Source organism: Tauraco erythrolophus, chromosome 4 (assembly GCF_009769465.1).
Source record: "Tauraco erythrolophus isolate bTauEry1 chromosome 4, bTauEry1.pri, whole genome shotgun sequence".
Taxonomy (NCBI): Eukaryota; Metazoa; Chordata; class Aves; order Musophagiformes; family Musophagidae; genus Tauraco; species Tauraco erythrolophus.
In genome coordinates, this window is record NC_141468.1 from 85,906,904 (window position 1) to 85,933,213 (window position 26,310).

A 26,310-nucleotide genomic window follows, 5' to 3' on the forward strand; every position below is an offset into this window, starting at 1 on the left:
AATATCAAGTGGTAAAGAATATTAGAAAGTGTATGGTATTGCATATAAATGTTACTTATGCTTTTTATATGAATCATCAATGAAATGTTGAGAATGAAAGAATTAAAAATAAAAAGGTACTCGTCTTTTCCTAAGCACTGGTAAAAAATGTGGACACTCCAGCTGTTTTACATGTGTCTGTCTTGAAAGACTAGAGAAAGCTGGGTGTGCTCCACTTTAGTGGAAATCAATCTAACCCATTGTTTTTCAATCTCTTCCTTCCCTCCACCCATGTCCTGTCTCTCCCTCCCTCTTGCCAGGGAGTTTTCCAAAGAAAGAGAGAAGGCTAAAGCTCGGGGCGATTTCCAGAAGTTACGGGAAAAACAACAGCTAGAGGAGGACTTGAAGGGATACTTAGACTGGATAACTCAAGCAGAAGATATTGACCCAGAAAATGAAGATGAAGGCATGGATGAAGAGAAGCCTCGAAACAGTAAGCAATTTTCTTCTGTCTCTCTCTCTCTGTGCTTTTAGCAAGGGAGCCTGTGCCCACCTGCTGTAGTGCTGAGGTGGCTTATAAGGAAGAACAAGTTCTTCCTGAGACTCTCACTGTGCTTATACATGACTCTGATTCCTTTAGGAAACTGTGGGAGGGAGAAATACACGTACAATAATTGATATTGTTCTGCAGATCTTCAGTTTCTTGTCTGCGATACCGACGTAAGATCTTGATATTAAACAGAAAAAAGATCAATACTGACTGTTCGAAGTCCACTGCTGGGATAAGTTTTTAAATATACATCTGCCTCCTGTTAATTTTTTTAATTGCAGTTCAGTGTTGCAGGCTGTTGACACATGGTTAATTACTTTGAAAGCAAAGTTTTCCAGGAAAAGCAGGGATACAGTATGGGAGAAGGGCCAAATCAGCCCTGTTGTGCATTAAGTGGGCCATCTGTAACTCCATTGAAATCAATGGAATTGTGTTTAATTTTGCCAGGCTGGAATTAAGTTCTCAGACATTTCTTGTGAGGGAATTATCTCTTGCTCTTCTGTTCTGGAGTTGAGAAGATGTTTATGCAAAGTGAGAATTCACCAACTACCTCTTCTTATTAGAAATCCTGAAGAAGGAAGGGCTGGAAGAAAGCAGCAATTCCCTACATTTCATTACCTTCATTGAATCTTCTCCGTCCACCTCCTCTTTTGCCAATAAAGGCTATCTAACACTTCATAAACACCTAGCAGTTGTCATTGCAGGTTGTGCACTTGGGAAATGTCAGAGTTGGAACATTTAGAGTTACACAGTTAATGGACACTGGCTCTACTCTTAGCTTTCGTTACTGTAATGCACATTTTCCTACTCTGATTTTGGAAGAGAAGACATGAAACATTTTCCTAGAGATCACCCTTCCCACCAAACAAGCAAAATCCATGGGATGATCCAGTCAGAAACATATATTCTAGTAATAGGAAGATTGGACATAGGATAGTTGTGCCTACGGAGTAGAGTAAGATTTGTATCAGATGCTCGTGATCTTTTGGGGAGTAAGAACTACTCCCTGTGTACTGCTACAACATTTAAAGTTTTTTAGAAAAAAAAGTGTGGTCATTAATATCGGGTCATAACCGTGATACTTAGATATCTGGACTTGAAGGGGTCACCAGGGTGACTTGCTCAGACCCTTGCTCAGGTTGTTTTTATTTTCATGTTGGTGCTTCATAGGGCATATAGCTTATTCACAATTTAACTTCAGTAATCAAGTAGAAATTAATTTATTATCAATGGCAAAAATTTGCTGCTCAGTAGCGTATAATGCATGCAAGGTGATGTCTAGTGATCCAAATTAATTTCCTTGTAGACAAAATTCCCTATTTTTTTCTTTTAACAAAAAAACACTACCCCAGTGGGGTCTGGTTGGTATACTCATATGATGTCCAAATGGGGAGGTCAAGGACTGGGTTGCACACTACTCCACTGAAGTCACCAGGAGGCTTTCCCTTGACTTCAGTGGGAATTAGGTCACGTTTATTGCGTTTCCTCTTAGAGACGTGCTTGCTGAAGTGTAGCCATACTGGTAAGGATGAGAACTTGCCTTGGTTACTAGCAGATTTTAAGTTTTTCCTTTTTAATTAACACTAACACAATGCTGCGTTGATAAGAGAGTTGTGGAATGTATCAGATGTGGATTCGCTGCATGTGCTATGGAGTGGGGTCAATCCACAGTTGAGCTAAGAAGCTCCTTTTATGGGTGATGATGTTAAGAAATGAAAGATAACGTCTTTTCAGCTTGCTTTCAGTTCTTGCTGTTCAGTTTAATCAGGTGAGTTCTGTAAGACATGGTTTATGAAGTTAGTCATCTTACATCTGGCAAGTTCTCTAGAGTTTCTCACCGTAGGCTGTTAATGACAGAATTACGTACTAATCGCAAACTAATTCATTACCCGTTTCTTTTCCAAACTAACAATGTCTTCGATGTCATTGGATCCAAGTGGCAGGTCTAAGGGCAGTGGTTGCTGACTACTCCCCAGAATACAGCATCTTGCTCTGGGACGCTGTGGCTTTGGGTCCCTTGGTCAGTTTTTGTTATGTGCCAGACCAGGCTTGGGAACAGGTGGCTGCAGTGCTTAGTGCTGTACAGTAGAACTACCCTTCTGTTGAGAGACATCGTTTGGGGCGTGCAGGAAGGCTGTGGACGGATTTTGGCCATGTAGTGGGGACAATGGTCATGCTAACAAAAGTCTCTGCACAAGAGAATTGCAGGCCACTCCATGGAGTTTATTCCTGTTCTTCTGACATATGTGCCCCATCTAGAACAGGCTGTCGACAGCAGTATTATTCTTAGCACCTGTGGCCTGTACCTATGAATGCTAAATTAATCCTTCCTCTAATTTTGGTGTACTGCCCAGTGCTGTACCTTGGCCTTCTTCCTGCCACAGGCCTTTGTGGCTGATTGAATAAAGGGTCTCTGTGCTGCTGTCCTCTGGTGAGGAAGCAAAGAGCCTCTGGATACAGACAGTAAAGAGCAACACTCCCCCACCCCATCCTGAAGCCAATGAAAATACCTGGATGCGTGCCCCCACCCAGCAGAGTTGTGGAGCTGACGTTCTAGCCTTTTGGATTTCATAAATTGCCTTTTTTTTTTTTTTCAGTAGGCTGTTGTATTTACTTTTGCACGTTGCATGTTTACGCTCTGTTGTGTTTCTTGGTACTTCTGAATTTCAATCTTTATTCACATGACAAGTGAGGAGGTGTTTTCAAAGCCAAATAGCTTGCAGACATCCTCTCCTAAGCTGTCATACTCACTTCATTGACATGCTTATCTGTCATGTAGGTCACATGGGAAGAAACTCCCAGTATGCTTTACCTACCTATGTGATTCCACATCTTGCTTATCCTATTGCCTATGACCATACCTTCTGCAGAACCATCTCAACCTGCTCAGGAGCTGGAGATTAGTTTACTAAGCAGCTGTGACAAGGGTTGTCTGCTCTCCTGAAGCTGAGTCACATTGCAGCTGTGCTGCTCTTGGGGCTTGGTAGATACCTGCTAGAAAATGGGTTGAATGAACACCAGGTAACAAAATCAAACAGAGAAGTAGAGGCCCTTTCCTTAATAGCTTCAGCTGATGATAATGCCACAGAAAAGGTGCCATGAGTAAGTGACAGGATATTTTGTTTGGGGTTTTTTTTGTGTGTTATCTACTGTGTTGAATGTTTTGGCATTCATGCCAGCAGTCAATCACTGGTAAGGTTAAACTAAGGGAGAAAGATGGTATTAATTTTCTTCCAAAAACCATCTACAAAATAAGCTCCAACTGTAAGGGACAGATGGCACAGCAGTTCAGTAAATGCCCTCAGGAATCCCTTTGGCTTGATTGCCCCCAAGACATTTGAATCCCACCTACAAGCCGTGCTGATCTTGTGTTACTGCTGGTCCAATGTCTGCCTGGTCTTCTAGTGTTCAGCTCTTGCTGAAAGAGCTCAGCTGCCTCATACACAGTTTCAGTGTGCTTCTCTCTCAAGTGCTCTTCAAAGCTCACTGCCTTCTGTCTCTAGTACAACATCCTGAACTCCACAGAGATCGTTACTGCCTCTTTCCTGCACACTTTGTTCGGTGATGACTTAATTAATAATGTTAACTTTTAAAGGTATCAGCCCTGAGCCTTTCAGATAACAATTCACTGAAGTGCTCAGGGCAGTTCAGACCTCCCAAAGCTCAGCAAACTTCAGGGGTTGCCTTTGCATTGGTTATATTGCACTGATGCTCAGGAGCTGTGGGCTCATGCCTGAACTCTGACAGTGACTCACACCAGTACTTTAGAGAAGTCACATCAGTTTTTGTTTCCTCAGTTTCTCCTTTGAGGTTGCTTGGACATTTGGGGATTTTTTTAATGACGGATATCAGACAAGTTGAGAAGTTGAATTAAAATATACTTATTAAACTAGAGTCTCAGCTAATGTAAACTCTGAGGCTCAGCAGTTTTCACCATCTGGGCTCTGACCCAGGTAGTCTACCTAAACTTGAATCATCCCAAACACAGAGAACGTATGTTTTCAGTCTCTTCTCTGTCCTTGGCTGCAGAGCAGGTTTTGCTGTCATCTTACTCTGTAGAGATGGCTGTCGGCATGGGAACTGCCTCCTGTAGAACAGAGAGCACAAGGTGGAAGGGAAGAGAGATTCACTTGCATCCCCATTTGGATTGTCTGCCTGTGCCAGTCCTTGGGGCATCGTCAGTCATATTTTGTATATGCCACTGCTCTCCTGAAGCTGTCAAACCTTGCCTTAAGTCTCACTGGGTGTTTACAGACCTTTTGAAATGGTCAACAAGTCCAAGGGCTGTAACAGCGAGGACTTTAGTGGAGGAAAGGGTAAGAAAAGAAGATAAATGCAGCCAGAGTCAGACAATCTGTGCAGCCTTTAGCTGATGCTCTCCCTAGCAGAGGTCTTGGAGTTCTTCTGAGGCAGCTTGTTACCAGTTGACTCTCACACGCTTCGAGAGGCATTCACGGAGCACGCTGAATTCATTCTCTGTGTTTTGGGAAGGGCGTGTTGAAGGCAGTTTTCCCTTGTTGTTTGCAAACATGATTTTGCCATTACAGCAGATGTGAGATGGGAGATGTGAAAAGGCTTCTGGGGTCTGTTTGTGTTGATGGTTTTCTTCTGCGCTCTTTCTCTGGTGGGCCTTCCACACGGGAAGAAAACATTAATTTGACAGAGGAGAGAAACACATGTCATGGCAAAAAACAGCTACTGAATTCCAAAATTACATGATAGCAAAGAGAACCATCCCTCCTGTTGCCACAGTAACTGGGAATTTGCCCTTTTTTTTTTTTTTTTTCTCTTCCTGAGTGTGGTCTGGAGTGCATCTGTGTTGCTGTGGGCAGGAGCAGGAAACCTCAGTCCAACCCCAGTTCTCCTCCTATTGAAATTAATTGGCAAAACTCCCACTGACTGCACTGAGGTCAGGAAAAAGCTGTGAATGGGCAGGGAGTAGTAATTCGATGTTTCTGAATGCGCAGATTTTGCCCTCAAGTACTATCTGCTGCTGCCATCTGCAATGCAAATATGGCCACATTAATGTCAACAGAGTCCTAAGAGTAACAGAGCCCACTGCTTGGCCTGGGATCTCATAACAAAGGCATTCTGTGATTCCAGACAACTCATTCTTCTAGTTAAGTGATATCCAAGGTAGTACTGTCAATTCAAGAGCTGATTTGCAAGTAGCTTACCCTACAAAGAGTTTAAAGTCTAATCATACTTCAGGGCTCTATTGTAATGGGACTGATGACTGCAGATAATCAGATTTTCGTGTAAGACAGCAGACAAAGCAGTACAAATCAATGTGTTGCCTATCAAAAGCATATAGCAATGCTTCAGATGGTACACTAAATAATGAAAAGTATGGGAAGGGGTTTGACTATATGTGCATCAGTTAAAGTGGGAATAGAAAGTGCCCAATTGAAGACAAAAAGTACAGATTTACAGGCAAGTTCTAAAATATGTCAAAAAACTAAGCTGTCTAAAAAGAAATAGCCTCAAATCTTCACCTTCAGAGCAATTATTGTAGTGCTTTAGTGACCTTTGGAAATGTTTGTGAACATCTGAGTTCGCTGCCTCTAAGGAATAAGCTGCAACTTAACTTTCTGGTGGACCACAGAGTTTGTCTCACTCTACAACCAGTGTTACTTGTGAACAGCATCAGTCATGACTAAGCAGTAGAGTGTATTTAATCTTAGGTTTATCAGTCTTCCATAGGACAAAATGTTTTTGAGACAGGGAGGGAGTTTTCAGCTGCAAAAGTAAAAATTTTAGAGGAAATTGGGACCTCTTGGACCATTAGAACTTTTGGAAAATCTCTCTTTTAGGAAACGCTTTGTACTTCTGAACATCAAGATAGAAATGAGAACAGGAGAGCTGATGGCTCAAACAGGAAAAGAGAAGAATTTAACAACTCTAGAAATAGAAGCCTTGATAATGTCAACCCAAACAGGGTTTTGTTCCCAAGAGCTCCAATAGTAGTTTGAGTCTATGACATAACAGAGATAAAAGCATGACCACCTTTCTCTAAAAGTTCAGGCTTTTCAGGATTTATCTATCCAATTCCTGTTGACTTTGCAAAGTCAACTTCTATACCATAAGACGACTCCATCGATTTCAGTGATGTACCAAATACTTTCTGTTGACTTTAGTGAAAGCAGTCACTAAATCCTGTGCAACCCTTTGGAAAAGTTAGGGTTTTGAAGGTGTTGGTTAGAGAGAGTTTTGTGTGTGTATCTAGTCAGGATACCAAGGTAAAAGTACACCAACTTGTTCAAATTTCACATTTAGTAATTTCATATGTCAGCTTGCTCTGTGGCCTCTGAATCATGTGCTTAGTGTACTGACAAGGAAGGAGCTTATTACTTTCAGCCAGAAAAAAATAGCACGGTGCTGCAGGATAATGTCTAAGGCAGAAAGTCCGTAACAGGATTTTCAAAGACTTGGTTACAGGCTCAAATTTCAGGGTGGCCTAAAAAAACTATTGATTCATTTTCTATGATGAAATTTAATGAGGAAATGCACAGCTGGGGAATTAACGTGGAAAGTTCAGAGTGGAAAATGAGAGAGTATATTTACAAGGTGTCTATTTTAAATTCAGTCTTGAGCATTGCTACTGCCTTAAAACTCACGTCGTCTTACTCTACAAGCAAAAACACGGTGTACTGAGTTAATTTTTTTCTCCTGTTTAACAGAACGCACTTGAAACACACTTGAATGTGTCTGTTGAGAGCAATTCAGTTCACCCTGATTTATTCTAGTTTCATTTGCAGAATTTGTTCCAATATATTTCACATAGACATGGAAGGAGATGGGCAACCACCCCTTGACAGGCACGTACAGCTTGATATTTTAGAGGATTTTTGCCTATTGTCAAAAAGCAATTTAAAAAAAATACAGGATGCTCGCATGGGATTTAAGATGATCTAAGCAAAAGCTCTAAGAGGCACAGGCTGGAAAATGAAACCTTTATCAGTTTAGTTCCTCCAGTACCAGTTGGTGTTTTGAGAATGGTATCATACAACCCGGTTGCATTTTGCTGTCCATGCATAAATACAAGGAAATAAAAGCTTCTGTTGTAAAATGATTTATTATCTGCCCAAACCTCATCTAAGGAGGAGGAAAGCACAATGTCATCTACTTTTATCATTGTCCACTGATGTGGAGAATAGTCGTCTGGTAACTAAGAAAAGCTTAGCTGCTGTGCCAACAATTGTAGGTGTTTCACAAGGGGTTTAGTAGCTGTGATAGATTTATTCTCTTTCTCCTGGAGATAGAGGGACAAAAGAAGTGCTTTTTGGTGTTCACTGCACCACCAGTTTCTTCTAGGGGATAAAAAAACCCCAAACACGTACTTAGCTGCAGATGTTCCAAAACATGGTTCGCTTGGACAGGAGTGACAGCAGCTCCCAGCTGTGTGCTGTGCCCAATGCATGCTCCGTAGAAAACAGTCCCAGTGGCAGTTTTCTGCCTTGCCATCTTTTGAAGTAGCTCATACACTGCTTTTAATATAAATACTGCAATCTGAGGACATTTAAGAGGCCTTTGTAGACAATAATTCAGCTTTGGTTTTGTTGCGTGGTTGTTCTCTGCTTCATGGAGAAGCTCAGGTTGCGAAACGCTGCACGGGTTTGTGCTACAGATGTTAAAGCTTGAGTCTATAATTAGCATGCTGCCTAGAAAAAGCTTCTGGGACATTAGTTCTCACGTTGGGCTGAATCACTCCTGCAGTCCTCAGGCAAAAATCCTACTGAAGTTGTAGGGGATTTTTGCCTGGGTAAGGACTTGGGCCCCAATCCGTTTCATCGGAGGTCAGTAACAAAACACTTGAAAACGTTGCCCAATGTGAGGTCTGGATGCGCCGGAGGCTCCTCGGTGCCCAGGCATGGCTTCGGTATTGCGTAACTGTCATCCGCCAAAGGGAGAGCGTGAGATATTCGGGATCTGAAACCGCTTACGGGACCGAACAGTCCAGATAATGCTGTTTGCCCAGTGCATAATTCCACGGGCTAAAATGCAGTCATATCTGACGAGAATTTGACTTGCTGTCACTACAAGCGTTTTGCTTCCATACTTAAGGAAATGCGGAATCAGACCCGCATAAACTCTTATATCCTGTGTATCAGAAAAAAATGGGAAAGTATTTGCGAGGCTTCCTAGTGACTGTGGTAGCAGAGTAGCTGGGGCAATGATATTCACATTTTCATTGTGTAACTTTCTGTGCAGGTGGAGTAACAAAAGAAAGATCTTTTAGGGTGATTCTGCTTCCACTTTCGCCCCACATTCCACCAATGTCCACAAAACTATGATGCCAACATTTGACTTTTTCCTATTGGAATAAAACCAAAACTGAGAGTAGACTTCCCTCCTGACTGTCTTCACATGTTGCTTTCTTGTTTTATTGTGAGTGAAAAAGCAAGGAAACAGTAGGGCCTTATTCTTGATTGTTTTGTCTTCCTCCTCATTTCCAAGAGGAGAAAAGTGGAAATACTTAGAGAAGAAAAAATGATTTTTCTCAACAAAGCAAAATTATAAACTCTAGGGTTTGAGTTATGCTTCGAAATGTGTCATGTACAAAATTGGTTCTTTAAAGACATGTGCAGGTTAGTATTTGGAGAGGGGAGAAATGTTGTTGTTCTGTCTAATTTAAAGAAAAAGGCACAGAACAGCTAAACGATGTTCTCAGGGTCACCCACCCTCTCAGTCCCAATGCCAGAGTCTCTCACACCACTGCTCTGCCCTCTAGACCAGAATTTTGACCTTGGATTGTTTCGTATAAGGCATTTACAGGTTTGATCAGGGTGGTTTTGAACTGTTTCCCTTCTCTGGCAATTCGTCATAATCATCTTAATCACTTTAATAGATACAATTTTCTCGTTCCCCTGAATGTATGGATGGTTCACTCTGTGTAAGTTAACCAACAGGTTTGGTTTTCATTAGTAATATAATTTAACAGCCCAGCTTTTATCAAAAAGTAGCATTTAAGTTCATTGTTATGTAGATATCGCAAATTTGCAGTTTCTGGCTGAAAGGAAGCTTTGATCTTAAAACAAAAAGCAAGCAACCATTTGAAAACCTTCTTCCCCTTCCTTCTCTGCTGATAGTTCCTGCTGAGAGTAGGTAAATCCCATCTGACCAAACGAGATGAAGAAGCAGTTTAGCTCAAGCCCGCGTTCTATGTCAAAGCACAGTATGGAGAAAACAATTTGTTTCTTTTGTTTGAATGGAGAGCAAAAGAAGAAAAAGCTGCTGGTATTCAGGAAGCCTCAAGACAAAGCTATGGCCAATGTGATAATCTCTAATTCTGCAGTAATTTGTTCCAACATAGCATCAGAAGGCCTGATATTGTTTGGTGAAGCAGGAAAAGCATGTTTAGAAAGCAGAGCAGAGTAACTCTTCCGTTTGGAGAAGGTGAACTGAATTCAGGCACGTGTCTGACTCCAGCAGCCAGCTTCTTGAGTGAGTGCTGGTGAGGAGTGACAGCTCTGAGATAATTAACGGAGCCTGAAAGGGTCACTGCAATAAGCATCTACCAAATCTCTGTGCCACTGCTGCCACTGTTGCATGGAAGAGGGAGGGAAGTGTGGAGAGCAAACCCCAAAACTTTGCTAATTTCTGCTTGCAGGCTCAATTTTTCTTCTTACTCCCTTGCAGGCATCCAAAGCTATATAAATTAGATAAGCTCCCAGGCTGCTGTAGTTCTTGTCTGGGAAAAAACTCTTCCTATAAGATCCTCTGTGACTGAAAATGTTTTGTGGTGATCTACACACGCTCTTGCTCTCTTGCAACTGAGGATCTGGCTTGTGTTGTCCGACTTAATGTTTTTTTCCAGCTTCTTCCTTCCCTGACTCTCGTAACCTGGAGCACAAACAACATTACAGCAAGAACTGCTAGAGCAGTGATGTGTGACCCCCTACAGCACACAGAGGCTGACGTTAATGTTGATAGGCATTGAGTTTATCTACTATAAAAGCTGTTTCCCTAGCAAAGGCTGTTTGGTGAGACACCACCTCTGTTTTGCCTGCTGGAAGAGAGACTGATGTTGATGTAGGAATCCTCTAATATGCACTAATATGTTACAGAGAAATGTCTTTGAAGGTGAGGCTTTAGAGAGAATCCATTGTTTATATAGGTGGGGAAAGACACCTTTGTGCAAATAAATTCACGTCCATCTGCCCTGTTGGGAGTTACTTCTTGAAGTTGTCAAGCTCTATCCACTGACACTGTGATTCAACTTCTCAGCAAAGGATGTTCGAGGAAGCAGCCTGTGAGAAAACTGCCATTGCCATACCTTCTGATGGATTGAATGTGCTGTATTTCCCGTGGTTAGGGAGGCATAGAAGGCATCCAGTACGAGGATCTCCACAGAAAATTTTAGGAAGAGCTGCCCCAAACCCCCAAGCTGAGTATTTACACAGCAAGGCCATTCTTTTTAAATGCCTAGCGCTTTTAAAAACTGTGGAGTATTCAGCAGTTCCTGCTGAAGTCAGTGAGAATGACCCATAATCAGTGTTTGAAAATAATTTACCATTGCAGATGTAGCCTTAAGAGTCTCTTCATTGAGAAGAAAGCATTGGTGTGCAGGTCTGATAGTAGCTGAAACTCTGAGGATTTTTTCATGTGGTATAAAGAACTGCCAGGAGACGGGTTGTGGCGTTCAATAATGGTATCTCAGGGACATGGAGCATGTGTTTGGAGTTAGAAGCAACTGTTGAGGGTGAGAATTAGTTGCATTACAGTAATACCAGATGAAATCAAAGCCACGGTGTGCCTGGCACTGATATAAAGTATGTGTATATTCTTCCTTTTTACAGGAAACCAAAACTAGTATAGATGAGGTTCAACTGCCTTAACGTGCTCATCTAATCCCAATTTAGACATTTCATGGTACCCAAGACCATCATTGTGGACTGACAGACAAACTGTAGCAGCTGGGGTTTGTACTGTGTGTGGTATATCCCAGGTGGCATGTCGAAAATGCCATCCAGTGCCTCAGACGAGGCAACTGAGTCTGGTTAGTCCAAAGACAGGCAGGAAAAATTTAGTACAACTAAGACCTTTAATGCGGATCGTGTAAGCTGAACGTCTTAAAAGTGTTCTCAAAAGACAGACGAATGTGATAGGACCAACTGTAACAGAAGTTGTTCTGATATGAGGTTTTTTTTCCCCCTTCAGCATGTGTATTCACCATTGACGTATCTACCTATCTCTTTTTCTTCCCTTACGTATTTTATGTTATACCTTGAAGATTCGTGTGCAAGAAGATAAACACTGAGGCCCAGACCTTGTGCTTTTTAGCCTAGACCAAGACATGGGGTCCAAGTGAGATGCCCTTAAGAGGTCAGGCCAGGCTGGGGGAGGCAGGAGCATGTCAGCAGAACTCTCCCAGGGGGAAACCATCGCATCCTCCATGTTCCCTACCCCTGGCTGCGAGATGGCTCGAGTCGTCCATCGCTTTCTTAAATAGATTCACAAGCAAGCACACAAGAAAGCAAAGATGTTAGTATTTTCTTTTAAAAATGTTTCCAACTGGGGAACCAAACCGAAAATAGCCGTGGCACTGAGTCTCCCTGCTGATTACAGCAGCTCCTCAGTTATTTATTGTTTATTACAATCTCAGGATTGTAGAGAGAAATCAACAGATGAGGCAATTGGCCTTTCAGATCTTGTGGTGTTCATGGTGCTGCTCACACCCTCCTTTCCATTTACGAAGTCCACAAACCACGACACGTTGCATCCCACTTCTCCTTGTCCACTTGAGGAAGGACAGCTGTCAGACACGTGTCTCCAAGTGTATGATATAGAAGTCTTGTAGGGCACCCAAGGGCGGGTAGCATGAGGGTCACTGGAGATCGGGATGAGGATGTTACCAACCACCTCAAAATCCATGGGCTGAAGTAGCAGAAGGGTTCACATCAGAGCCAGGACGTGGTGGCAGAGCTGTGTGGGTCCCCACAGATGTGAAGATCAAAACATAAGCGTGTTATCTAGCTGTTGGAAGAGCCACGAGCAGCACGGCAGGGCTACGCCGGGTCACGACTGGCTCGCCGTAACGCGGCGCTGTGAGGGAAGCTTGCATAACACCTGCCCACTCCAAGCTCAGCTCAAGCTGTTGCCATCAGTCCCTCACTCTCCTGCATGCTACAAGTATTTGCAAACGAGGAATCTGTTATTTCAAGGCCACTGTAAAATGCCACTTCCTTTGGCTCGAGGTAATTGACCTATTCAGGAGGTGTAAAAGCTTTAATTACAGGTTTGACAAGCTGACTTTAAGGGCAAATCTCTTTAACTTCAATTCTTTGCTTTTCTCCTGGCTGCACAGTAACGCCCAGCCTGCCCAGCTAACGCGTCTCATGCTCCTGACTCATATGATATTGTGATAATAGTGTCTAGTATCTGACTAGTCATTCTGGTAGCAAAAGTGTCTGAAAGAACACCACAGGCAGGAGCAGCACGCAAAATCACAAGCATTTTATTTACTAGGCACGGACGGAATGGAACAGACTAGGGTTTCAAAACAGAATTTTAAGTGCGTTTCAGAATAGAAGCCGTGATTTCCATTTCAGATCATGAAGCTGAATAGAATCTGTTCAGTGTGATCCATGAATGCAGCTACAGGGGTCCAGCACTTTCACACAGCCCTGGCTCCGGAGTGACCTGGCTCTGATGAGCGTGTTGCTGTACCTGTCCACCAGTGCACTGAATTTCTTGGTAGTTTACCATCAGGAAGGCATCATCCAGAAGCCTTCTCACACATCCCACGGGAATACTGCTATTAGAAAATGTCTGCACTTGCTGAGAATTGGTCTCTGTCAGGCACTGCCTGTGCAGCGGGACTGCTTGGATGGTCTGGACCTTGCTGCTCTCTTTTCTTGATAATACTAATCCTCAAATATATTAAGCAAGTCACTCCTAAATTAAGCCTTCCCACTTGCTGGAAGCATACACTACTCTTCCAGCTTGCAGAGCGGTATTTCAGATGGAAACGTTCAGTCACTTGCTCTTTCTCACAGCCCCCTCACCTGTGGCCAGCCTCTGTCCAGTCGCCCTGTCCGTCCTTTGAAATAACACAGCCCAGTTTCTCCCTCACATTCACTTTTCCTTTTTATTTTGGTGGTGGTCTGCCAACAAGGGCCAGCCTCCAGGAGAACAGTTCCCTCCTTCTATACCAGACGTAGTCCTCAGAGAGACCTGCCTTCTCACTGGCACAATTCCTTATGCGAGATCCCTCTAAGAAAGATTCCCATTTTGAGCTACCAGGGCATGACTCCCCACGCACCGCACCATCCAAACAGTCCCTGCTGTCCCGACGTGTCCTGTTATGTGCTCTAGCTCACAAACTGTAGGCCACTCATTGAGTTTTCAGGCGTCACTCACCTCAAAATGGCTTGTGACAGGTAGGAATGTCATAAAACAGCTGGAGCTGCATCTCAGTCACTTTGAAGTTCAGCCATCTAGGTGGTGAGCAGCACTCCGTGGAGAGTTTCCGATGACCTAAGCAGATCGAGTTGGAACTAGCTTCTGTAATTTTTTTTTTTTTTTTGCTTCTCCTGGGCTCTGCAGGGAAGACAGATTCACAGGGCTGTGAACTGAAAGAACAAAGATGCCTTTGCTGAAATCGAGATCCTCGTCACAGTTACTGATTCACCACCCAGGTGTATGGATGGGCAGGTGCAGAAGTTCCCCCTTGCACAGGAATTTTGTTCTTGAAACTTATGTGCTGGTTATTTTCACTAATAACACTGCTAGTGAGCAAAACAGAATAGTGTCATGATTATGGCACATGTAATGGCGCTGCTGCTTGTCCAAACTTCCTCCACTAAAAATCATAAAGAATGAGAGTGAAATCTTGCAGAACCTTTCAGAATGTGCTGTTGTGATTTGTTCACCATCATAAAATACTGTTGAAAGAGTCATAGATCCTCAATTGTTTTGCTCTTCCTTTTTTCTTTCTTTCTTTCTTTTTTCTTTTATCTTTTTCTTTTTTTAAAATGAATTGCTTCAGAATTATGTGGGGAACCAGAAGAGTTGCTAAAAAGTAGTAGAACGACACCAGAATCTTACGCTATGAACTGTGTCCTGGCAAGTAAATGCTTTGAACTTCGGTGCATTAGTTGATGCTCCTAGCGAGGCAAACGATACAGGTCACTTATCAGACAAGAAAACCAGTTTAGGATGTCATAGGAGGATCCAGATTCGGGAGAGAGACATCTTTCAAGATCTGTTCGCGCAGCAGCTCTGTCACCCTATGACCCAGCCCATCTGTCCTTCTTCAGCCACAGGGATTAAGGGAATTACTTCCATTGCACTTGCAGGTGGATACTCTGCACTAAACGGACTCCTGTTGCAGACTCTGATGTTTGCTCCGCACTACAACCAGTTTATCCAGGGAGATTGCTCTCTTTGCCCTTTTCAGCAGAGAGTTAGATTCCTTTCTGTAAAGTCCACTTTTGGGCGAGTCCTGCATCCTGTGCTCACGAGACATTTGAGAAACCACAGATTATGCCAAGAATACCTTGGCCCTTCAGGCAGGGAAGTGCAAAGAGAATTTTAAGTTCATAGAACCATAGAATGGTTTGGGTTGGGAGGGACCTCAAAGATCATCTAGTTCCAACCCCCCTGCCATGGGCAGAGACACCCTCCACTACACCAGGTTGCTCAAAGCCTCATCCAACCTGGCCTTGAACGCTTCCAGGGATGGGGCAGCCACAACTTCTCTGGCCAACTGTTCCAGTGCCTCACCACCCTCAATGTAAAAAATTTCTTCCTTAGATCTAATCTAAATCTCCCTTCTTTCAGTTTAAAGCCATTGCCCCTTGTCCTATCACTACACACCCTTGTAAAAAGTCCCTCTCCAGCTTTCCTGTAGGCCCCCTTTAAGTACTGGAAGGCTGCAATAAGATCACCCTGGAGCCTTCTCTTCTCCAGGCTGAACAGCCCCAACTCTCTCAGCCTGTCTCCAGAGCAGAGGTGTTCCAGCCCTCGGATCATCTTCGTGGCCTCCTCTGGACTCGCTCCAGCAGCTCCATGTCCTTCTTGTGTTGGGGACTCCAGAGCTGAACGCAGTATTCCAGCTGGGGTCTCATGAGAGCAGAGCAGAGGGGCAGAATCTCCTCCCTCGCCCTGCTGCCCACGCTGCCTGGGATGCAGCCCAGGACACGCTTGGCTTTCTGGGCTGCCAGTGCACGGTGCCGGCTCGTGTTGAGCTTCTCATCCACCAGCACTCCCAAGTCCTTCTCCTCAGGGCTACTCTCAATCCATTCTCCGCCCAGCCTGTACTTGGGATTGCCCTGACCCACGTGCAGGACCTTGCACTTGGCCTTGTTGAACTACATGAGGTTCTCACAGACCCACCTCTCCAGCCTGTCTTCCTTTCAAACACAGAACAGGACATGTGTGAGACCAGCTCTTGGCAGAGCCAGGAGTGGTCCCCTGTGTAATGTGTGTTCCACACACCAGCTGAAATGAACAAGCATTTGTGGAACACTGCGTATTACTGCCGATGTCACTATAAAAAGAAGAAAAATGCAGCTGTTTAAAGTAGCTGCGGAGTTTGTAGTACTAAAATAAGTTCCTGGAAGATTAATTAGCAGCAAGGTAATGCATCCATAGGTATGCAGTAATCTGCACATGGTAATGACAGAGCTGTTAATCACACGCCTGCACAATTGATAGATATTGATCTCTCCTGTTCCTCATCGTGCACAGTGTAGCTTCCCTTAGCCCATGGCTAGATCCCCTCGACGTCCAAGGATGTGTATGTGCCTGTGGTGACACGCAGGAAGGGCGGAAGGACATGTAAAAGCAAGTCTTTTTATATAAAAGATATAAATTGTGATTTACATTGTAAAATACATGATTTATCTATGAATGAAACGTTTGGTGATCCAATACTCCATCTCAATATTGGCAATTTTCCTACTTTCTGCTGCTCCGTTCAGTAAACTGCGCTACATGCCTCAGTCTTCTCTGCTGCAGTCCCATGCCCAGCCTGCTTTTACTGTCACGACAGTTACTGCGTACTGGCCACGACATCTTTGCTGCTGGTTCACTGGCGTAAAGACCTTTTTACCAAAAGCCTTTTTTCTGCTTGACTGAAGTGGATACAACTGGCAATCACTTTATGGCTCTTTATTACTCTCCTAGATTCTGTGGCTGACCTTGAGTGAAAGTATGAATCAAGCTCGCTCTCCTTAACGAGTGCAGTCATTTCTACGTAACCCAAAATTAGGTCATGCAAAGTATATATATTACACGTACTTAATTTTTACATTTACTTAATAATTACACGTCATATTGTGTGTATAATAATGTGTATAATATTGTGTGTATAATAATGCTCTGCGAGCGTTGGCCTCGGAGCCCTTGGTACACATTTTCCAATTATTTTCACAGTTTTTCTAGGGTTTTTTTTTACTATACTAGATTCATTGGTGCGTTCTGTCCAGCTTTGGGGGGTATGTAACCATCAAGATCTTACTTTATCGTTCAAGTTTCCTTTCCTCTTCTCCTGTAGAAGCTTTCTCTTGCAGAACTCCTTTTCAAAACAGAAGAACCAAAAGAGTTGCCCAGTCATATCTAGTATATTTTCCTGCCAAAATCAGCAGGTCTGCAGAGAACTAATCATTTACCTCTGCGCAGTTTGCTTTCTGCATGCTGCTTGCATCTAAGACGTGCTCATTGATTGTTCCCAAGACACTGTATGCATGTAGCAGAATGAAAGCTGTATCTTATTTAAATTAATGAATAAGATGAATGAGTGCAGCATTTCCAAAACAGGCAATGAGAAGAGGAAAGCTAGGCAATATTCATGTATTAATTACAATGAGAGCTCTTCACTCATAAAATATGAGTCAATTGACATTCTGACAGCTGCCCATAGACTCATTCATGAAATGATGGGCATGAGAAGCACCATGGGAAGCAGGGTTTTTACTGGAGACAAAGTCCTTCACTCGATGCACATTCTGTTAAAGGAAGCAGTCTGGATATTGCAATTTATTCTTGTTGTGCTTGATAGAAAAAAGAAATCTTAAATCCCAGCTGGAGAATTCAGAGGACTCCTTTGCTCTTTAGATTTGCTTTATAGTTCTGCAGAGTCCCGCTCGAGAGACATTAGCATCAGTAATAACTGTAGTAGTTAACGCTTATTGTAATGTGTTTCATCTGCAGATCTCAGAGAGATTTGCAAGGTGAGTGCAGAATTATAATCCCTTTTAGAGAAACTGAGCAGATAAGTAGAAAGGCTTGGTCAGATGGCCAAGGTGACACAACAAGGTGAAATGGTGGTGGAGTGACGTCAGGTCCTTCTGACCTCAGATACCAACGTGGGCAAACGAGGTGATTTAGACTCGTATTTTCCCAAAGTAATTCAATGCCAGTAGAAGTTGGAGTGTTGGAGAAATTGGAGTCTAAGTGAGCATATTGGAAAACACAATCAAGTGTATTAATGCTTTTCTTAATCTGAAAACTCATTATGGGTCTTTTTCAGTATGAATGAACATACTGTTGGATAGTCACACTGTTTCAAGTCAAGTACCTGACTCAAGGGCATAAGGTAAATGCCCAGCCTGTCGATGCAGTTGAGGGAGACATCAGTATGGCATTCAGAAAATCTGAAACAGGAATCTGTCTGCCTCTCTAGCCTAATTCAAACAGCTGTATCAGAAACGTGAAGTTAGGCAATGTGAATAGCCTCTGACATATCCAGTTCTAAAACTAGTGCCCAGCTCTGCCAAGTCCTGTAGTAACAGGTCCCGTTAAAATCTGTTAAAAGTTTATGCTTTGCCTGCGTTTGCGGAACTGGGCAGCTTTTGCCCAGATCTCTGGGTCTTAAATTGTCACAGTATTAAAGTGAGATTCAGCAACAAGTGTAGCGACGTTATCGAATCCACGGAAATAAACCTGAATATTAGAATTATGTCCACTGTCAAGATGACAAACATATCATAAATGTAAGATGCAACAGTGGTAATGATATTTCTGAACTGGGAGCAAATATTAGTCTCCAAGCGTGTAAAGGAAAAATTATCTCAGGGCTACACAGAAGGGTATTTGCTTATGCTAGCTTTCTGTTTCGGTGGTTGATTGTCTTTAGGCAGCCTGCCATCTAATAATTCATTGCTTGTCCGTGGGGCATTTTGTTGGAGGAGAGACATATGTTAGTGCAAGAGTGGAGCTGGTATCAATGCTTGATGCTAGTGACATGGAAGAGAGGCTCTCAAAGGGTCTTGCACATCTGTCGGTCTTGCCAGTCACAGAGTGCAGGCTCTTTGTCCTTATATCTGACTGTTGGATCTCAGAGGCAGAGTTAACGTAACATGAAGAATTTCTCAGATTTATTTTTAAGCAGGATGCTACATAGCTTTTGTTGTTGCTTTAGTTGCTGCGGGAATGCTGTGTAAGTGATGTGAAATTGGAGTTCAGGTGGTCCAGGAGAAAAAAAAAAAAAATCTACGTTCAGAGATGAGCCACACTGTGGCAAGATGTAAGAAGTGCAAAGGCTTCAGGAGCGACTGTAGAGAATGAAAGCTACTGGTCCTTATGGTTTGCTCCCCATTGAAACCATGAGATACTAGCATGCCTTTAAAAAACTGTTTCACTGCCCTTTAAAAAAAATTACTATTCTATGCCACCCAGAGAATGTGTAACTAATGGGAGATTTTATCAACCAGAGGGAATTATGAATGTGATAATAAATCCAAAAAAACATTGCCAATGTAAGCAAAGCCACAGATGTCCCTGCCCATGGCAGGAGGGGTGGGCTGCTTGAAGGCCAGGAAGTGAGGAGGTAGGGGTCCCACAGAGAGACAGCGTGCCCTCTGTATCTGGCAGAACCAGCGGATGGAACCAGAACCGTGGTGCCCTGGAGATCTCTAATTTAGTTACAAGCAGTGGATTTCTTGGAGTTGACAGAGTTGACTCCTGTAAGAGTGCCTAAGTCACTAAATAAAACATGGCACAGGAGGTGAGGCACCAGGATTTCCACTGCTGAGTCATTCTGTGCCCAGGTGGGAGAACATCTACATTTGCCTCTTTCTTGCTTTTGTCTCCGCTCCCAAAATTACGAGGAGGAAGCAGCCAGTGAGATGGCATAGTCTGTATACCATCGTCCTAAACATAACTCTGGTCTGGACTAGAGCCCACCATTTAGAAAAAAACATCTCTTCCTGATTAAGACATTCCTGTGGTGGATTTACTACCAGCATTCTTGGTACATGGTTCCAGTAATTAATTACCCAGACTACAAAAAATGCCTGCCTTGTTTCTAGACTGGAGCTGGGGTGTGGGCACAAGGCCTGTGTCTCCGAGAACTGAGTCAGATAAGAAAGCCATCTGGGCAGTGTTTGGTTTACTTCCTCTCGCCTTCAACCCCAGTTTATACACACCTCTCCTGCAGCACCTTCTGTTTTCAGGATTTGTTAACTTACCTGAATGAACCTCACAGCATCTACGTGCATGATTAACCCCTGATGTTGAAGGTGATGTGAGGTGCCAGGTATAATAAAGCGATTGCCCCTCTGAGATCATGCCACGGCGGGGAACACAGTCCTAAACTCCTGTCTGTCCTGACCTTTGACTTCTAGGCCATCATTCCTTTTATACTTGATACCATCTTAATATTTTTTTATTGTCCTTAACATTTTCCATCGGTGCAGTGTAATGAATGCCTGTGAGCTAGTGCCAGCAAGCTAGCCTGAACCACAGGAGTCTTCAGCCCGTGTGCCACTGCACCCGCATCCCTCACTTTCACTTGGCTTTCTGCAGCAGTAAGATTTTTGAAGGACACACTAAGACTTCTCTGTAGATGCACATCTGATCTGTGTGGGCTGAGGACCTTTGTGCATAATAGGCAGAGGATAAACATTAAGTAATGCATGCAGCAGGAGGACATCAGCGGGCAAGTGCCAGATGTGAACTCAAATGGAAATCATGAGACATAGTCTTGGGGCACCTTAGTTTGGGTAAGGCAGTGTACATCTGAGCGCTCGATGAAGGTTGTCAATCTCTAGAGATGGAGAAAGACAGAGAAATGTGTTAACCCCAACAGCTTTCCTTTAGCAGCTCTGACAGTTCTGAAAGAGTTTCTGGATATTGGAGCAGTTTAGAAAGAAAGCCTAGGAACCTCATTGGAAAATTGACTAGACCGGATTCTGACTCTAAGGGCCAAGAGATAACCTGGGGACAAATTGTAATGGCCTTAGTCTTATCAATTTCAATAGGTCAGACAGTCAGACAAGATATCACTGGAAAAAGGATTTTACCCATAAACTGAAATTCAACAACTTCAAGTCAGATATATAAAAAAAGAGCAGAAAGCAAAGAAAAATTATCCTCCGATGATCTGTTATAATATTTCTTACTTCCATGTACCTTTGTTTTTAATTTTGTACTTGTAATTCACATGATGAAGTTTTCAGGCAGAAGTGGATGTCATGTGTAAGCTGAGTTCCTTGTTTTTTTCTTTTGCCTGTCACTGGCTGCATGTTCTCTATTGATGTCTTGTTCCTGGTACTTGACACTGACCATCTTGTCTGTGAAAGGAAGCACTCCAGCTGGCTTGCCTGATAAGAAGAAAGGAAAGTTTGCTTGGTTTAGTCACTCCACAGAAAGCCATGGTAATGTCCCACTGCACTCTGTGTCCACACCGCGTGTATCTGTGTGTGTGTGTCCATATATCTCTATACAGACTGACGTATAATATACATTTGGATACTTCTGCATGTGCGTGCCTTGCTTTTTCTATTGCTTGTGCAGTGTCCTCTTCATGCACTCCAGATAATAAGCGGCTCTGCAAATCAATCTCTTGCTAATGTCTTCAAAATCATCTTCCATTTGCAAATAAGCTCAAACATGTCTGAAAGTGCTTTACTTCATCTTCAAAGATGACTTGCGAAATATCAACGTTTTGTTTTGTTTTTTTTTCCTGAAGGGCCTAGTCTGGACTGAAAATTTTAATCATGAATGTTGTTTTTTTTTCTTACAGCTTCCTTGACTGTTTCATGTGCATCAAAATATGAATTTGGTTGATTCCTTAATTCATCTTTCGAAACAGACAAGATTATTAAAACATTTAGTCTTTGTAAAGGAACAGGCACCATTAGAGTACCATATTTCATAGTTAGGTCAAGAGTACTAGAGAGTCCATTATTTCATATGGTCCTAAGAGCACGGCACAAGAACTTTAAATTTCCCTAGACATATGTTGTAGGCATGTGAATTGTTGGGATGGGACGAAGGAAAGATAATTCATTTCAAGGGACGTTTCTACCATAATTCTTTCACAGAATGAACCCAGGAGCTCTTTGGAAGAACCTTCTGATATTTTTCTATCCTCTGAAAGAAGACCTGGTCCCCTGGCCTGTTAAACATCTACCCAATTGAAATGCAGAGCCTCCTTTTGCGCAAGGACCCAAAAATAGACGTGTTCTTAGTGTTGAGTAACATATTGCTATGGGTTGTTATAAGCTTCTCCAACAGCTCGTAGTGCATGCTCTCAAGTCTCATCTGAGATATATATCCAACTGCTAATACAGGTCATGTTCTGAAGTTCTACCAGGAATCTGAGAGATCTGTTTAACTCCTCCATCATTCAGTTTTAAGTATAATTTTTTTCATTTGTTTTGAGTATTTGAAAATGGAGGAGGAGGGAAGAGGACACATAGAATGATAGAAGGATTTGGGTTGGAAGGGACCTTAAAGATCATCTAGTTCCAACCCTGCTGCCGTGGGCAGGGACACCTTCCACTAGATCGGGTTGCTCAAAGCCTCTTCCAACCTGGCCTTGAACCTTGATCCTATCCATTGTCCTAACTTATGTTGAATGATTATATATTAAGGAGTTGTTAGAGCTCATATAGGAGCTGGGAGCAACTGGTGGAATGGAAATTGTGGTATTTATTTTTTTAATGATCTGTAGAAGCAAATAAAATATTCAGATTTGATAGCAGATAGAAAATGTGCTTCAATCCGGATGAGATAGGTTCACATCTAAGGCTGCTTTCATCTGATGTTTGCTCTGTGATACTTCTGTAAAAGCCTAGGAGATTATGTCCAGTTCTTAGTTGATGGCTGTCAACATAAAATCTCCACCGTAGTCCATATTTATTACCTCCTTTGTTGGTGATATCTGAATGGGTCGGAGAGCCTGACTTCCCCTCTTATCCCTGTAGGTCCAGTTTATAAGTGTAAGATTGAAACACGTTCATGGTTAGTATGTGACAGATGAGCCATTAGTAGTATTTATGTGGTACCTGCTACGAGGCTAACAGAAGCCATTTGAATACCTGTCAATCTGATACTTTTTATTTGCGCTCTACTCATCACATGAGAAATTGGGGAGGGCAATGAGATGGTTGGGCTGGTGCAAGTAAACGGGTGGTTTTTTTTAAGTGTTCCATTGAATTAAGCAAAAGCTTCTTTGTTGGCTTTGCCAGATTCTCTAATTTTCAATGGTTCTCATTCATAAAATTTCCAGGAACTGACTCTGAAAGAAAGAAAGCAGCTGCTTCTTCCCTTTTTTTTTTAGCATTTGAGTAACCTGTTTATGTTCCTGAAGTCTACCTGCCCAGCCTGACCTCTGCAGGGAGGCACTAGACTTGCTCAGCAAATTGCTTAATCCTCAGGAGCTGCAGCTGAGGATCTTTTCATTGAGCCAGTTCCTTCACTCATGTGGTTCGTTAACAGACGTGCCAGGTTCTAATGGCCAACCTTCTCTTTTTCTTCCCTTTGACTCTTACAGTGAGCATGCCCACCAGTGAGACCGAGTCCGTGAACACAGACAACGTCCCTGGAGCAGATATTGAAGGCGAAAACTGCGGTGCTAGGCTAGCGTGAGTACATATACACAGATATACGTATATAGAGGTTAGGCTGAACTCGGTGGGTTAAAACCAAGGCAAATGTCAGGCTTTTTAAGGGGAAGAAAACCCCACAATGGGTGAAAGGAGAAGATGCAGAAGAGCTATTGATCCCGGTTCTTATCTTAATTGCAATGTAAACTCACTCTGGCCATCAGAAAGCCTCTGGGTTTATAAGGCTGTAAATAAAGCACAGGATGCCCAGGATAAACAGATTTGGTTTTGCATAATAGTTAAAAGAAGAACTGATGGATAACAGCGTTCTTATTTTAAAATTCCTCTTTGGTGACAGATAGTCGAATCCAGTATGTGTAGACGAAGGAGTGGAAATGACTGGTCTATTTTAATTTCTCTAATGATTCTTGTACACTTGACAGTGTCTTGTGATAGAAATACACGGATGATAACACCCATCCTACAGCTGAACACAATACTGTAGTGACAAAGAAATGCATCAGTTAGGAGGGAGGAACGTCTCCTTGAAATTGCACCATTGTATTTGACGGAAATGCTCAAGAATGTGTGAGATAGCACCATATTATATAGTATAATTTTTAGCGTCACAGAGCAAGAGTAGGCAAAAGGGGTCCTTTCTTCTCTTTTGCATGACCTGAACAAGAATGGACTTTATGCTGGGGGGAATATGTTAGTCCCTTCAAATTTCCTTGAAACACAGGCTAAGCTTATCAGTTTTATAGCTTGTACTATGCTGGAGTATTTTGAGGCTCTGTCCTGTCCTTGGGCACACCTTGAGCTGCTCAGTGTTGGTCAAATGCTGATCCATTAAGTGCCTAAGAAATGCTCTGTTTTGTCAGACCTGTGGTCCAGCTGGCCCAGTGTTCAAGCCCTGACAGTGACAGGAGGGCAAGTGCGCAAGCCTGGCCATTTCCTACTTTCCAGTCCTTGAATTTGTGCTTATTGGATTAGAGATGTCAGAGGCCACACTTATGCTTTTTGCCTTTAGTGCCCGTTCATGGACGCATCGTCCATGGATTTCTCTGAACCCGCTGAGACTGTCTGTCCTCACAATCTCCTGTGGCAACAAGTTTCAGAAGTTCACTACCTGCTGTGTAAACAAGTACTTTCTTGTATCTGTTTTAAGCTGATCTACTACTGCTTTCAGTCAATGTCCTCTCCTTCTAATACTGTGAGATTTGGTGATCAACACTTCCACGTTCAGCTTATCTATCACCTTCATGACTTTGTAAACCTTGATTGTATCTCCCACATACACCCTTGGCCGTCTCTGCCTACAAACTGAAGAGGAGGAGATCTTATCTGCAATACAAGATGTGATATGTGGAATACGTTGTAAATTCAATCTGCTTTTCTGTCAGTGTCAGCCAGTGACTTACAAACCCCAGGAGACATTGTGATAGCTTTCCTTCACCTGGCTGCTGGTACCTACCTGAGTCCGAGTCTGGCATTTTAGTTTAGATTATGAACTCTTTTGTGAAGGAACCAGGCTAGATCTGTTCACGGCGCTGAGGCAGTTGTAGCCCTTCCTTTAGCACCCCACCAAATTGCTTGTGTTCTTGTCACATTACAGGAAGCAGCAGCTGGATATGTGACCGCTTCTTCCAGCTGGATCCAATTTGGAGACCCATCTCTGTTCTGCAGTTATGATTCCCAACACAGTGGGTGCCTTGGTGCTACCCAGTGCCAACAACAATGACAATTTTACTATAAAGCTGCATATATTTTTCATATTACAGCTTGAATTCATGAAGCGTCCTTAATCCCAAAGGATCCTAAAGCACTTTATGAACTGTAAATGCAGGGATTGTTTTTGCAGCATTAGAGTTCAGCCACCTTCAGGGTAAAATGTGGCAGGTGTTTAAAAGCAAAGGGCACAAGTGTATAAGGAGACGTATGACAGATAGCTTGTTTTGCACTGGAACTGCATGGGGAATTTTGGCAAGCAGAACATAATTATCTCCGCTGGAATGTGGCCAGGAGAGCTGAAGTTAAACCCAACTCTAAACGTAACGCCGTGACTTAGAATGGAGTTTACTTAAAATAGCCCACTGTGTCCACAGGAGAATGGCACTACTGTGATCTGGCACTGGGATCACGGTATTCCTGGCATTAGGAGAAGAGAAGGCTACCTCCAACACATTTTAGGGAAGAAGACATAGGAAAATGACAGGAAGATATATCTTCATGTCTTCTTCCCATGCTGTGGATGTTAAAACAGGGCCCTAAGTCTCACCAGAGCAGGACACTTAAGATTCAGGGAGATAAACAGTTTCCTTTCCACTTCATTTGAAAATGAGTGATGTATAGTAGGGGAATTGAAGTCTGTTATTGAGATGGGCTTTTTTTTTCACCCCTTACCCAAGGACAGTTAAGATCCTTGAGGCCTCACTCAGACTGCTTTTCATCTCTAAGAGATGAATAGGCTTCTTACAGCCATTCATTTTCCTGGTTGATCATTGTATTTTAAATTCTGGAGTGAGACACACATTCTGCCAACGCTTCCTGCTTTTGTAAAATGTTTGCTTCAAACTCCTAGAGCTGCAAATTCCTCATTTAAGGGCAAATTCAGATCTACCTTTGATTCTGAGGCTTGGGCTCCTTTCTCATTTGTTTTGTAACCGTATCACACAGCCAGAGAGAAAAGCTGACTTCCCTGGTTTCAAGAAGTGTTATGTCCTCCTCTCACTGAGCCTTCATTTAAACCCCCCATAGGCCAATATGCCTGCTAGAACATAGAAAATGTAAGCAAGGGTTTATTTGAATGAGTATTTTCCTTTATTGGAACCTGACTAAAAGCATCAGAATTTGGCCCAGTGTTCAAGAACAGAGATAATTCATGTGAGAAGTCAGCTGAGCTTTTCCTCATCTAGCTCTAGTGGCTTTCAGTACGCATTAATAATTATAGCCATGCCATCCTGCTTTACTCTAGTTGAAGATAAGGCCTGGTCTTTTGAGCAG

General features: G+C 42.8%; 1 protein-coding gene across 2 annotated transcripts in view; it reads left to right on the forward strand.

The window, feature by feature from the left end:
• CACNA1C (calcium voltage-gated channel subunit alpha1 C) overlaps positions 1–26,310 on the forward strand; it is a 493,329-nt gene that overhangs the window by 352,921 nt on the left and 114,098 nt on the right. Inside the window, exons 9-11 of one of the 2 annotated variants that reach the window (XM_086610632.1) lie at positions 300–472; positions 21,058–21,132; positions 23,256–23,346. In XM_086610632.1, the coding sequence (XP_086466758.1) occupies positions 300–472; positions 21,058–21,132; positions 23,256–23,346 (339 nt within the window). The remainder of the gene's footprint in view (positions 1–299; positions 473–21,057; positions 21,133–23,255; positions 23,347–26,310) is intronic. The other variant, XM_086610633.1, reaches the window with a different exon arrangement.